Raw genomic sequence first — 13,774 nt, forward strand, 5'->3', positions numbered from 1 at the left:
TCATCCAGCCCACCAATCAAGTTGCAGAGACAAATGAGTCACCCAAGTGTATCGGGTTGTTGTCTTTTCGTTTAATGGTTCAAACCAAATATTAACTTAGAAATTAAACAAACATGAGAACCTAAATACAAATGTTCTTTTACAATTAGGCCATTTTCCTTTCAGAAGACACACAGAAAGACCACAGCAAACAAATCAAAGTGCAAAATCAAGAGTATAAACAATACAAAGCAGTAGTGTCTCACACAAAATCAACATAAATAAATCAAATTACTCCAAGACAAATGGCCCTATGGTAAAGACACAGTAAATGGAAGCTGTTCAGGTAAGAACGAGTTAATTTGGCAATGGTATAATATTATTATTTATCACAACAGCAAAAACAGGTAAAGAAATCCCTTTCCCAGGGCACTCGGAACGATAACTGAAAAACTATTTGTGAACGTGTAAATAAAATGAGCTGACACAAACACACATGCTTTTGAATTCTAGATCCAGATTTCTTCAGGCTCAAGTTTTCAGCATGGTTCTGGGAAAGGGTATTTGTAACAGTCTCAAGCAGCACTGCTGATCTCATCTAAAAACTCCATCATAATGTTGTGGATCCAGATGTCATTGTCCTCTTGTGTGGTGTCCACCAGGTAGACAGAGATTTTGCGTTCCCAGGGCCACTCCCCCTCCTCAACTGACTCAATCTGGGCCACCAGCGGCTTTTTCTCAACGTGGTTCCGGAACACCATAGAAGCTTCCTCACACCAGACCCCTTGCTTGACACCTGAAAACAAGCATTTTGCATGTAAATCAGAAGCTTTAACACACGTGCATTATTTTTGAGGTAACTTGGAATAGGGCTGGGTGATGCATCAAATACTTACAATCTATTTTCTATTTGGTTAACAGCATAAAACATCAATACTGACAACATCAGTATTGTGATGATTTTAACATTTTTATTTGGTTGTTAGCTTTCCTAAAGAATATGCAACCAGCCTTTTGTCACGACTGGTTTAAGATAAATATACTTTATGAACTGATTCAATTTAAATCAGAGATGTTATTAATCACCGATTCCATACTTAATTTGTGAAATCATTCAAAATTGTTCACAGAAGTTCCTGTGTGGAATTTAACATGCTTTAAAAAAAAAAGTAGTTATAAAACAAACAAAAAAAATGTGCAGCTAAATATTATTATTTATTATACTGGTGCATTTATAAATATAGCAAAATATTCTTCCTTTTGGATCTTTTAGTAAAAATTTTTTTTTTTTTTTTACCATACTTCCTTTAAAAAAAATTGATCTACTATCCAACATTTCAGTGTTTGGCTGACATATATGGCTCCTCTGAAAGATACATAACTTTAAGCCATTTCAAAGCAAATACAATTTTTTTATTAAATATTAGTAAAAGTCTGAAAAATAATAAAGATAAAATTTTGTTTTGGCTCCAGCTTCTCTCTTACCAGCCAGCTGAGCAAAAATGCCCTGGAATGGCAGCTGCCTGAACTCATCAATGAGTGGTTGGAGCTGGGAATAGTTGATCAACTCGTACTTCCCATAATCCAGTTCATACACAGAGACTAAGCCATTGGTCAGGACGCCCTTTACCAAAACACGATGCCAACTATAGATAAAGAGAGGTGACAAGACGAAGGTAGTGCGAAAGACAGTCAATTATTTAGTTGTGTTATTTAGGTGAGGAATTACAATCAGAGGTGCCATTCAGATCTTACTTGTTGTCGATCTTGGCAGCGTAGACGTTATTTTTCTGGATGTTGATTTGGGTTACTTCCTGTTTGTTGTAGAACAGGATCATCTCTCCCATCAGCACTACTAGCTTGTACAGTTCCTGCCACGGCTGCAGCACAAAGTGCCCAGGGTGACAAGCAACCGACACAAACACATCCATATTTTGCCCGACCAGTGGTAAGTCCATCTGAGCGGGCAAAGTGAGGGCCTTAGACTTCGTGGGAGATGTATAGGGGCTGTCCCCTGCCTCTGACAGGATGGGTTCGGAAACCCTGGCGATCTTGCTGAAGTAGGCATCACGTTGCCAGAATGGACATGAGGCTAGCTGGTGGTTAATGCTGCTCTGAAGGTCATGAGCTCCATTTCCACTGAAGAGGTAGACGTGCACAATCCTGGTCTCATCAAGCTTGACTATCTAAACACACAACAAACATGCCAATAAATGAACATTGCAATATATAGTTTTTCTGTAACACGAAAATACAGGAACTTTCTCTAAATTACATGAATAACTCTACTTGGAAAGAATTATATATACACATCTATAAAAAAAATAAAACTTTTACTCTGAAGACATTTTTTTAGTGCAAACTATCCTTTTCGATCTGAATGATTTGGGAAAACGTCGAAAAATTTGAGTGTTAAAATTTGATTAATCAAAGGCTACATTCCCACTGTTTTGACATTCACTATAACTATGAAAGAAGAAGAATTATCACAATTATTATTATTACATAGTTGTAAATGAAAAAATATAAAGTTAAATAGTAATAGTATTTTAAAGTACAGCTGTAAAATTACAATATTTACATTACAGTTTGTTCACTTCAAACCAGAGCTTTTATTTTTGGCGGAAATTTTGCAATGTGATAATCGCACTAAAGCGATTTAAACATATTGTGCATCGCTAATCAATATTTAAAATCTATTTTTCAGTAAACAATTAATTAATGTGCAAGACCTTCATGCAACTGGGGACTTTGTTGTGGACTGTCTCTCTCAACCACAGAACGGCTTCAGGAGGCCAAACACCCCCATCTGCATTCAGATCCTCCAGGAGGCACTTTATAGCCTACAGGGGCAGAAATATATAAAAATTAATTTAATTCATAAAGCAGACTAATGCATTTACAGCACTCCCTACATAAACCATTTTTTTATTATTCAAAAACAGGAAAAAAAAAAAACTCACAGCTTGACTCATGACTTAAATGAGACGATGGCCTGCACAGTTGTAGTAAGTGATGATCATGAATGGAAATGAGTGAGGGGAAAAAACTGAGATGTGTGTACCTGAGGTGGTATGGTGATGAGCTCTCTGATGTAGATTGGTGGGATCTCCCTGAGCTCGCTAACCTCCAGAGAAGCAGGAAGTCCCAGATCCAAAAACTGGATGTCCAACACTTGACTGCCATGAAGGGTAACGATCTACACACAGATGAAACGCACATTCATATAACCAACTGAACTAATTTAATTTTCACTAGGGCTGCACAATACTGGAAAAAGAAACCCGTACAATGTGGTATTTAGTTTTTCTGAAACATATTGTGTTATAAAAACACAGGAATGATGACTCGATGACTTGAATAGCTCTATTTGGAAAGAGTGATTTTGTAGGAGAGTACATCTGCATATAAAATATAAATGTTAAATATTTACATCTATTAAACTTATGAGTCCATAAAGGTTCTCCTTTGCCATCAACAGGTTCACAGACGCTTCTCATTACAAATCTAGTGAAATGAGTGCCGCACGTGCACTCAAATGCACACAATAAGCAAACCAAACTCACAGAATATACAAATATGAGGTTCGTGTGGAATAGCATTTACTGCCAATTTATATGTGCCAGTAGAGTTGGGCATTGTTTGATTTTATCGATTCCGATTTTGTTTATCAATTCAGATTCAAGTGAAAAGTGAATTCAATTGAAAAACAATTTAGTCAAACATTTATATCTAACATATTCATTATGTCTTTTGGCAAAACGTTTTGTTGCAGATGATTTCCATGAACAAAAATCAGCAGCATACAAAAAAAAAAAAAAAAATTAAAAAAAAAAAAAAAAAAAATTATAATAATAATAAGCAGTCTAAAGAACACTAACATTTTCCTATGGTTTTAACAAAAATACCACAGCAAAAACAACTGGACTAAATAATAAAAATGTTAAACATTCAAGACAAGTGAACAGTAATACTATAAAAACAAAAACAAATGAACAATAGTACAAATAAATACAATTGAACAAAGCTAAGGAACAACAATTGTAATCAAATGCAAAATAACAATGCATAGTTTTCTTTTTATACAATATAGATAGATCAATTCTGATTACAGTTACAAAAGTTATTCAGTCAAAGTAAGAGATTTTTAACGTCCAATATACTGTTGTCTGTTACACATGCGTTTTCTTTCTCAACTGTTTACATTCACATAAGACCGAAACGACTGCGTTTACAAGGAGATTTTGACAATTTTTGTGTATGTGCGTTCAAGCATAAGCATAACTCAAATCAGTATCGCACACTGAAGGCCCTTGCACACTGAGTGCGAAATTCATGTCCGAAATTTTCGCACGTTAAAAAATAAATACAACCTCACGTTATGTCAATCAAACTTGCACACTGCCTCCGAAACTTTCGTCCGTCAAAAAAAAAAATCCGATCGGGTTCGATTTTCTGCGTTTTTCGCATCCGTAACAAGCATTTGAATGGTGTTTTGACAGTTTAGAGCCACAGAATGACGGATACGAAAAAACGCATGCGAAAATTTCAGATTCAGTGTGCAAGGACCTTAAGAGAGGAGTCCCGCTGTGTGCGCGCTTTGGATGTGTGCACAAAGAAAACAGAAAACGCATCTTGTACTTGAAAATGGTTTGAAATCACATTAAAAAAAGCACACACAGGAATCGATACCTGACCTTTAAGTTTCCAAATCTGTAATTGGATTCGATTTTCAATTTCCAACCCTATGTGTGAGGAGATTTAACTCCAGAGTTAGAACATGACATGAGTGATGAAGGGAAAAAGTGGAATGTCTTCTCACCTCTGCTCTTGCCCATTTGCCCTTGTATTTAGCTAGACACACTTTCCCGCAGAATGGTTTGGACACCAACAGCTCCCATGTTAACTTAGAAACACATAAGAGACATGTAATGCTCCCATGATCATATACAGCTAACAGAAGCCTAAAATCAAAGACACTGAATTTAATTATTTCACCTGAGAGATGAAATGTGCCTCAATCTTGTCCATGATGTCTTTAAGTTTGGCCTGGCCTCGAGAAGGCAGCTGACAGTAAATACTGCCATCAGAGCACACATTTGTCACACACACGTTTGTGTACACGCTGTTCACCTGAAGAGACAAGAGGGAGAAAAACATTATTATTATTCATTCATTTTGTTTTTTTTTTGAAAAATACAATTTAATAATTTTGTGATTTATAATTTTATTTATAATTGACCTGTAGAGGATTCTCCATGGACTTATCCTGCAGGGCCTTCAAGCATACAGCGCTCACATTGACATCATCGTTATGAGAAGTGTCATAAAGCACAATAAGCGGTGTGTCCCCTCGCTCCAGAATCTCAGCCAATAGCGTACGACCAACAGCTAATGATTTCAGAGTTTTCAGAACTACCGCATCTGTACTGAATTGCTCCAGACCTAACAAGCAAGTGAATATGAACACAAAAAGGAATTAAATAACATATTACTCTCTCACACATATACACAAAGGCCTCTGATAAATGTTACCTGCAAGTTGACATATCGTTCCCTGAAAAGGAAGAGTCAGGAATTGATCCCTCAGCTGGAATATCTTCTTCCTGCTGACCACCTCAAAGAACCCATGATCCACACAATACACCTACGAAAAGGAAAGATGAAGTTAGAGATGCACATGTCTACTGCTAAAATAACTAGAATCAGATTATACAGGAAGCCTCACACATTCAAGTTACAAATAGCCGTATCTGCTCTTAAGTTGTCAATGAAGTGGATGCAGAAGTGTCTGGTACCTTCACGTTGTCCTCTGTGACGTGGTGAACCTGAGCTCTTAGTACTGCATCTTCCTCCATAGCAACTGTCACCAACTGTCCAACTTTTGGGGTGAGAAGACGAAGTCCAGCGCCAACTGTATTATAGAATTGAAGCATAGCCTCCTCCATCACCTCCAGAGCTTTAGAGTAGCCTTCACCGACAAACCTGAAAAATAAGACAGCATCATGAATCCACAATCTAAAATAATGAAAATAAAAGAACTAGAAATTCATCTTGTATCTAATAATAAAACAGTGTTTTTTTGAGCGTTACCGGAGAACAACGTTGTTGGTGCTGCTGACCTCCATCACCAAAACAGACAGATACTCTGCCGCTGGGATAACCAGAGGAGGCACATGTGGATTGCTTTCACAGTGCATAAACAGCGGTGGCGGGCGAGGACGGGGCTGTGTCTGCACCTGGCATGGTAGTGCGTACAGTATGGCTCTCTTTCGATTGTCCGGCATGGGGTACTCAACCATACACGTATCTGCCAACAAAGACAGATCCTCCAACACGTGCTGTGGAAACTCGCACCTGAGAGACAAGCAGAAAATATATATTTTTTTAAAGGCGCAGTACCTGGCAAAAAATATTTCACTGTGTTACTCTCTCATACATCTCATTAAAGCAATGATCAAAAGTGACAGTTAAGACATTTATAATGTTACAAAGATTTCTATTGCAAATAAATGTTGTTCTTTACCATACAAAGAATCCAGACCAATACTGTGAAACGTGTTTCCACAAAAATATTAAGCAGAACAAATGTTTTCAAAATTGCTAAAAAGAAATATCTCTTGAGTAGAAAATCTGCATATTACAATGATTTTTGAAGGATCATGTGACACTGGAGTTATGATGCTGAAAATTCACAGAAATAAATAAATAAAACTTTAAAATATTAAAATAGAAAACATTAAGTTATTCTAAATTAACATTTCACTGTATTGCTGTTTTTAATTTATTTTTGCTCAATTAAAGGCATACTTCTTAAAAAAAAAAAAATTATAATTAAAACGTACCGAGCCCAAAGTTTTGAATGGTAGTGTGTATACTACATTTTGCTACACTAGTGCTTTTAATGTGTTATTTGGCCAAGATTGAATATTCATTGATATTTCTTCATATTTTATGCATTAGCATACTTCTGTTCGAAATGTCCATTGCATACTGGATAAAGTATGCACTCTACAAATATACAGTAATCAGCATAGCATCCTACCCAAAGGCCTCTGGGAAAAGTTGTGGAAGTGCATGAGCCCACAGGCCATGGCTGTATTTATTGAGCAGCTGCCGCAGCTTCTGCTTGATCTCTGGAGTCAGAGGCTTTTGAAAGGGTGGAGTGGAGGGAGGGGTGATGAGCGAGTTGGAGTGAGGTTTGGGAGTTTCAGGGAGAGTAAAATCCAGCTTGGTGGAGTTGGGCGATGTTGGACTCAAGGGTGCTTGGGATTTCTGGGTTGAAGGAGGAATGTTAATGGCAAGAGTTCTGAGGATGCGGGTAGTTTGCTGGGCAGGTGATGGCTGTTTCCTAACCGCAGTGTTAGGAGACTGTTTGCATGGAGCTACAGAAGGCACAGTGCTTGGTTTAGGGGCAGGATCCATGACAGGGTACACCAGGCGGTCCACTATGTTATTGCTGCCTGGCTTTTCAACCTAAAGGACATCAGCGAGAAAGAAAACAAAATGATCATTTATCATATAACGATTACCAACTTTATTACATTAAAGGTTCAGTAAGTGATTTCTGAAAACACTGTTGATATTTGAAATCAACCCAAACAAAGACACCCTCCCTTCATTGCTCCGCCCCCAAAATGCATGAACACAAAATGCAAGATTGGATCTCTTAATCACAGCTGAAGCAAAGCAAAATAATGCTTTGCAAAAATAGGTTAGTCAAGCTAATGCGCAGTGGAAGCACACGTCTGAATGTTTCTATAGGAATTTTTATTCTTTTAGTAATTTTGTCATTTTTTTAAATTAATTTAAATTTAGTTAGTTAGTTTAGTTAGTTGCCAGCATGGTTTCTGCAGGTTTTTTGAAGCTATATTTACTAATTTAAGACCTTTTCAAGATAAACTAAAGAAAATATTACAAATAAATTGAAGAGGAAATATGTCAATGTGTTCTCTAAATGTGAATGTCTATAGGGAGAAATAATGAGTTGTATTAACAACACTTCAGAGTTTGAAAATACAACTTTCAACATATATCCATTACTTTTTAATTAATTTTACAAATAAAAAGTAGCTTGAATCACTCTTGAACCACTAGAATACGAAAATAACTCTTGAAAAAAAAGTATTTTTTTCTTATTTTCTAGTGCAGTTGTCTAAAGATTCTTAATTCAAGATACATTTACTTAATATGTAAAATGACAAAATATAAAGTACAGTTTTCCTTGAAATCGATCAAAATTAAGCGAATTTTTGATTAAAACAAGTACAAATCGACTTAATTCAAAAGTTTTCATAAAACTCATTGACAGATATTTGTTCTTATTTTAATCAAACTCAATTTTGTTCGATTTTTCAAGACTATATTTTATATTTGCAGATAGCCGTAAACATTGATTTACGGCGAAAGAGTACGATGTACTGATATGACTTGACGCATGACATATTGACAAACTTAATGAAGTCATGCAGTTAGATGGGAGGGTACAGGGTGATTTTAGTAGTCAGCATGTGTTTGTGTTTTTCAGTTCTCTCACAGTGCAGATGTGCGTCCACGTCTCCACTTCTTTGTGCATGTAGAGCTCTTCCTGGAACATATTCTTGTATAGCTGAGGGATTTTGGACAGCCAGACTCCACTGCAGTACTTCTGCAAAATCTGTTTGATTCGACCCTGAACCACCTCAACATTAGCACGGTTTACGGGCTTTTGCTGAGCTGAAGAATGCAACACAGAAACAAACGTCTCACTTAAATTAATTGAGTATATCAAAAACAGAGATTATAAAACTAAATGAATTAGCATATCCTGAAGACAATACAGTGCTGCAGTGATAAGATATTTCTGTAGGCCATTCCAGAAGTTACCTTCACCCTGGTTTCTTTCTTAGACAAAAAGCCAACAGGATTTTCCCATTTGACTTTTGGATTATTACAGAAAATAGGCTCTATGACAGACAAAAGTTAATGATGCTTATAGGTTTTGTTAATCAAGTTAATCTTCAGACATGAACTCAACTTATGAATTCTGAAGTCTAAATACAATCGGCAGTTGTACAGCACCAATACAGGACTTCAACGTCACCACCACTAAGCTGGTGAAAATCTTTAAATCTGACAGTTTGATGACATTTAATGTCCCAAGAGTCTCTATAGTCCCATTTAGTCACTTGTGGGGTATTACTGATGTATTATACGTTGTGGAAAAAAAATTTGAAAATTAACTGACTTAACTTGTCAACCGTAAACATTATTTCAGGCATTTAACCAAAACCCCATTAAAAAAAAAATTGACTGACTAACAATGGAACGAAAAAGCAAAAATGCTAACTTTTTCCGGGTTTTATGATTCATTCCTGCCGCACTACAGTCCATCATTGCTTGCAAGGCAGGAAAATAAAGCCTAGGTTTTAAGCATTAGGTTTAGTGATAAGTTTAGGTTTCAGTTAGAGCCGCACGATTAATTGTTAAAAGTTCGCAATTTCATTCCTAAATGACAATGACTTGGTGATACCTATTAAACCTTTGATAAAATCACCCTGAAACATTCAAATCTGTGTTGGCGCTGCCGCTGAGCCAGAAAAAGCAGTTTGGCTGTCTAGATATGAAACCGCTCCAACAAAGAGTCTTTTTAATTACACAGTATCACTATTTCCATGTTATAAATATTCAAAAGATCACAGAAATACAGATATAAACACTGATGTCTACAGAAGCAATCAAAATAGAGCAAATCACCTTTTGAAAGCAATTACGACTGTATCGATTACATCGTTACACCACTGGGTGGCAACAAGTGACTTAAATTTATTTGTGATTGAATCATTCAAGAGATTAGTTCAGAAAAACGAGTGAAGTATTTATGAGTGAGTCGTTTGAATCATTCATTCAAACTGATTTTTTAAATAATTCATTCAAATTAATTAAGAAAATGTAAATAGACAGCAGCAATTAAGATTTTGTCAGAAACTCTAGTAAATGACATGTTATTTTGTTTAATTTTATATTCAGAATCATGGGAGAATCTATTTTAGACAAAAAAATAATAATATTGTGATTCTATATTTATCCAGAATTATGCAATTTATTAATAGGGCAAAACATGAAGTTTACCTGGTGTCCCACTGGTCTTATGAGGTGAAGTCTTTATTTCTGTATTGATCTTGCTGGGTACAAATGTATTTCCCCCCAACCTAAAATCACATAAGTGGTTTGATGAATATTTTGAGAATGTATTAATGCTCACAAGTGTTTTGACTCGCATCACTCACCCTGGTGATTTCCGGTTTGGTTGCCGGGAAGGAACCCGGGAGGAGGGGAGGTCACTACTGTAAAGCTGCCTCTGGTTAGGGTAGAAACTAGATTTGGATGCGGAGCCTCGAGCGGGATGAGTCATGTGGCCAGGTTGCCGCAGAGACAAGCGAGGTTTGGCTGCAAAGACCAAAACAGTTAAACCACATCAATAAGCAAGCACATACCTTGAAGGGCTAAATGACGGACTGCAGGATGCCAAACAGTTTGTGGCATTAGTGTGCAACGGTGACCAACTGGCACAGGTATAGTCACCACACACATACAGACAAGGTTGGTGGGCAAAGACACATCATTAAACCCTTTAAATAAGCTCTCTCTTGGGACGTGGGCACACAAACTAGATTTTCAATGTCATTAATCCCATTTACTTGATTTATGTGGTTAACGTTCTCTTTTAAGGTGATGTGTATTAAAACACTTCTTATTTTGCAACTAAAGAAAACCATTTGACATTGTAACACACACACAGAAAATAATAAAATCCATTTAAGGTTTTGCACCTCACACAATTTAAGCTTAAGTTTATTTTAAGATATACGCCGTTCAATTATGAATATCAAAATAATACAAACGTTATATTTACATTTATTCATTTAGCAGATGCTTTTCTCCAAAGCAACTTAGAAATGAGGACTTCAACAAGTGATTCATCTTAAGGAGACAATAACACGAAAAGTGCGTGCGATACAAAGTTCAACTCAAACATCACCTAGAATAGTACAAGCTAGAAAAAGGAGTGATTAGGAAATCATTATTAAATGCAAAACTTATGAAATTAATCACAAAAATTGCAACACATTAGCCAAACAGCATCTCTCACTGGGGCCTTTCGTTTGTCTGTGCATGTGTGTTACCGTTATATGAAAACAAAGAGGAAGACTTTGCTCTCATTTGGAAGTTCAATAATTTAGAGCAGCCAGACTTCTTCACATTCTTCTGCCGGGCGACCAGCTGTGCGATGTGTGCCGTCTCCTCACACACACCAGCAAAGCACATGACCTACAAACATACACAAAGTCTGTCACATAATATAGTTTGGTTCTGGCATGATGATACATAGACTAATCAATAACTGAACATTTTCTTTATCGGAAGTGTTAAAGGGATAGTTCACTTTGAAATTAAATTTTGGTATGTTTTAGCTTACCTCAAGGGCATCCAAGATGTAGGTGTCTTTTTTTCCGCAGTAGTTTCAATTTTGATATTTTTAGTTCAAACCGTTCTTGTCTGTCAGTCATTTAATGCAGGTCTATGGTCACTGTCTCAAAGAGCATGCACAGAGTCCAAAATAAAACAATTCCCCATCGTCCAAATTAAACAATTCCCCATCGTAAGTACACACTGATGGCCTAAGACGCGAAACGAGCGGTTTGTGTGAGAAAACGAACAATATTTATATAGTTTTTACCTCTTATACACAGCCACGTCCAAGTGATCAGAGGGCGCGCGCGCATCCTGGTGTGTGACGTGTACGCAGACTGGTGCATAGATATATACACTAGATGTCGCCTTAAAGACATTCGTTCCAATGAACTGCCGTAGACAAGGCGACATCTAGTGTATATATCTATGCACCAGTCTGCGTACACGTCACACACCAGGATGCGCGCGCGCCCTCTGATCACTTGGACGTGGCTGTGTATAAGAGGTAAAAACTATATAAATATTGTTCGTTTTCTCACACAAACCGCTCGTTTCGCGTCTTAGGCCATCAATGTGTACTTACGATGGGGAATTGTTTAATTTGGACGATGGGGAATTGTTTAATTTGGACTTCTCTGTGCATGCTCTTTGAGACAGTGACCACAGACCTGCATTATATGACTGACAAACAAGAACGGTTTGACCTAAAAATATCAAAATTGAAACTACTGCGGAAAAAAAAGACACCTACATCTTGGATGCCCTTGAGGTAAGCTAAAGCATACCAAAATTTTATTTCAAAGTGAACTATCCCTTTAAGATCAAGTGAATGCATCACCTCTCCAGCACTGGAGCGCTCAAGCCGCACCACACCGGGAATGCTGCGCAGAAAGCTCTCGAGATTGGAATGGCCAAACTGCCGGAAAGGAATCATCTCTCCTGTCAGAGCCCGGTAATCTCCCGGAAGACGGACCATGGCCACACCATGCTTACTGCTCTGAAGAACAGCTCGCAGCATCTTTTTCACCAACTCCAAGTCACTCATCCTACACTCAAACACAAAGACAATCAATTGAAGACAGCATTTTTGTAACCTAATGAGTTGCCAATCAAATCTAGATAGAATTTTGGGCATCACAGGCGCATTGATCAGAGTCATACGAATAATGCTAGTTATCCAAAAATACTGTCTAGGTAGCCATCTTTCTGTGAGACTAATATGCTTTTAAGGTTTATAGTTAGTTATGTCTGTAGTAATTAAGGAATGCTTTGAGTCTACATAACAATAGAACGACCCATCAAAATCAAGCTGTATAACAGAACAATGGTAAGTTACACTTTTAAATGAAAAGTTCAGGTCAAATTAATTAACCCAAAGAAACCCTGTTTGAAATTAAAAAATAAAAACTACATAACTTGCAAACGATTAAGCGTTGTACACGCATTAATTTTATTTTATTGTTGTTGTTTAAAAAGGTAGCCTAACGTTAACGTTATAGCCTAACGTTACATGTTTTTTTCCCCACTTCGTTTTCCAAAAATGTATGAACAGAAAAATACATATATTACACTACATAAACGTATCATGTTTACACATTTTAAAAGATTTCTCATATTATTATATTGTGAACTTAAACTCTAATAAAACCTATTTGTCATCGGATCGATGAACTGAAATCATTTTCATGCCAATTTTTTTAAAGGCTGACTAATTTTGATAGTAACGTTAGGTATCAGCCGAGATAACCTTACACTTAACGTTACTTAAAACATTAGCATTAAATAATTCAAATATCAGAAAGACAGGCGGGAACTTGGAAGCTAACTTTCATCAGATAATTAACCAGCTAACGTTAACGTTATGCATGCGATGCAACTGATTTAACATTATTATTCCGTTTCTTTAAACTTGTAAAAAAAAAAAAACTTATTGCCAAATCATAAAAATATCAACAAAACTTTATTAAGGGAAGAACTGTTAATTAAACTCACCTGATTGCTTTTTCTCTTCACACTAAATTAGCCGTTGAATATCGCGAGCACACGCACGACACGTGTATTTGGTATCACTCCGGATACGTCATACGTCATCTGAAAACGTCAAATTTTAGAAAGCCAAAAAAAATAAAAAATAAAAAATAATTCAGCTGAATCCAAGTACGTTATTTACTAATTCTATGATATGTACTCAACAAATAAATAAATATATAAATAAACCCCAACGTCCTTGTTTGAAGGGCCACCCAGACATCCTTTTAGGCCTATGCTATATAAAGAGTAAATATTATTCTGCAGCATTTAATATAGCATTTAAACACCTATTAAAATTGGTAATCTTGCT

General features: G+C 36.5%; 1 protein-coding gene across 2 annotated transcripts; it reads right to left on the reverse strand.

The window, feature by feature from the left end:
- Positions 1 to 56: 56 nt before the first annotated feature.
- tdrd7a (tudor domain containing 7 a) lies at positions 57 to 13,507 on the reverse strand. Of its 2 annotated transcripts, none has more exons than XM_079896299.1 (18): positions 13,426 to 13,507; positions 12,272 to 12,479; positions 11,145 to 11,289; positions 10,248 to 10,407; positions 10,090 to 10,169; positions 8,516 to 8,694; positions 7,025 to 7,455; positions 6,073 to 6,336; positions 5,778 to 5,964; positions 5,515 to 5,626; positions 5,222 to 5,424; positions 4,978 to 5,112; positions 4,802 to 4,885; positions 3,044 to 3,178; positions 2,712 to 2,822; positions 1,735 to 2,165; positions 1,465 to 1,625; positions 57 to 775 (listed from the first exon to the last, which is right to left on the reverse strand). In XM_079896299.1, exons 2-18 carry the CDS (start codon positions 12,476 to 12,478, stop codon positions 555 to 557), a joined length of 3,246 nt encoding a protein of 1,081 aa, XP_079752425.1. In that variant the 5' UTR covers position 12,479; positions 13,426 to 13,507; the 3' UTR covers positions 57 to 554. The 2 variants fall into 2 exon arrangements, with proteins under 2 accessions (XP_079752425.1, XP_079752426.1); XM_079896300.1 differs by lacking the exon at positions 13,426 to 13,507 and adding an exon at positions 13,198 to 13,218.
- Between the last annotated feature and the right edge of the window lie 267 nt (positions 13,508 to 13,774).

This window comes from Squalius cephalus (assembly GCF_949319135.1).
Source record: "Squalius cephalus genome assembly, chromosome: 2".
Taxonomy (NCBI): domain Eukaryota; kingdom Metazoa; phylum Chordata; class Actinopteri; order Cypriniformes; family Leuciscidae; genus Squalius; species Squalius cephalus.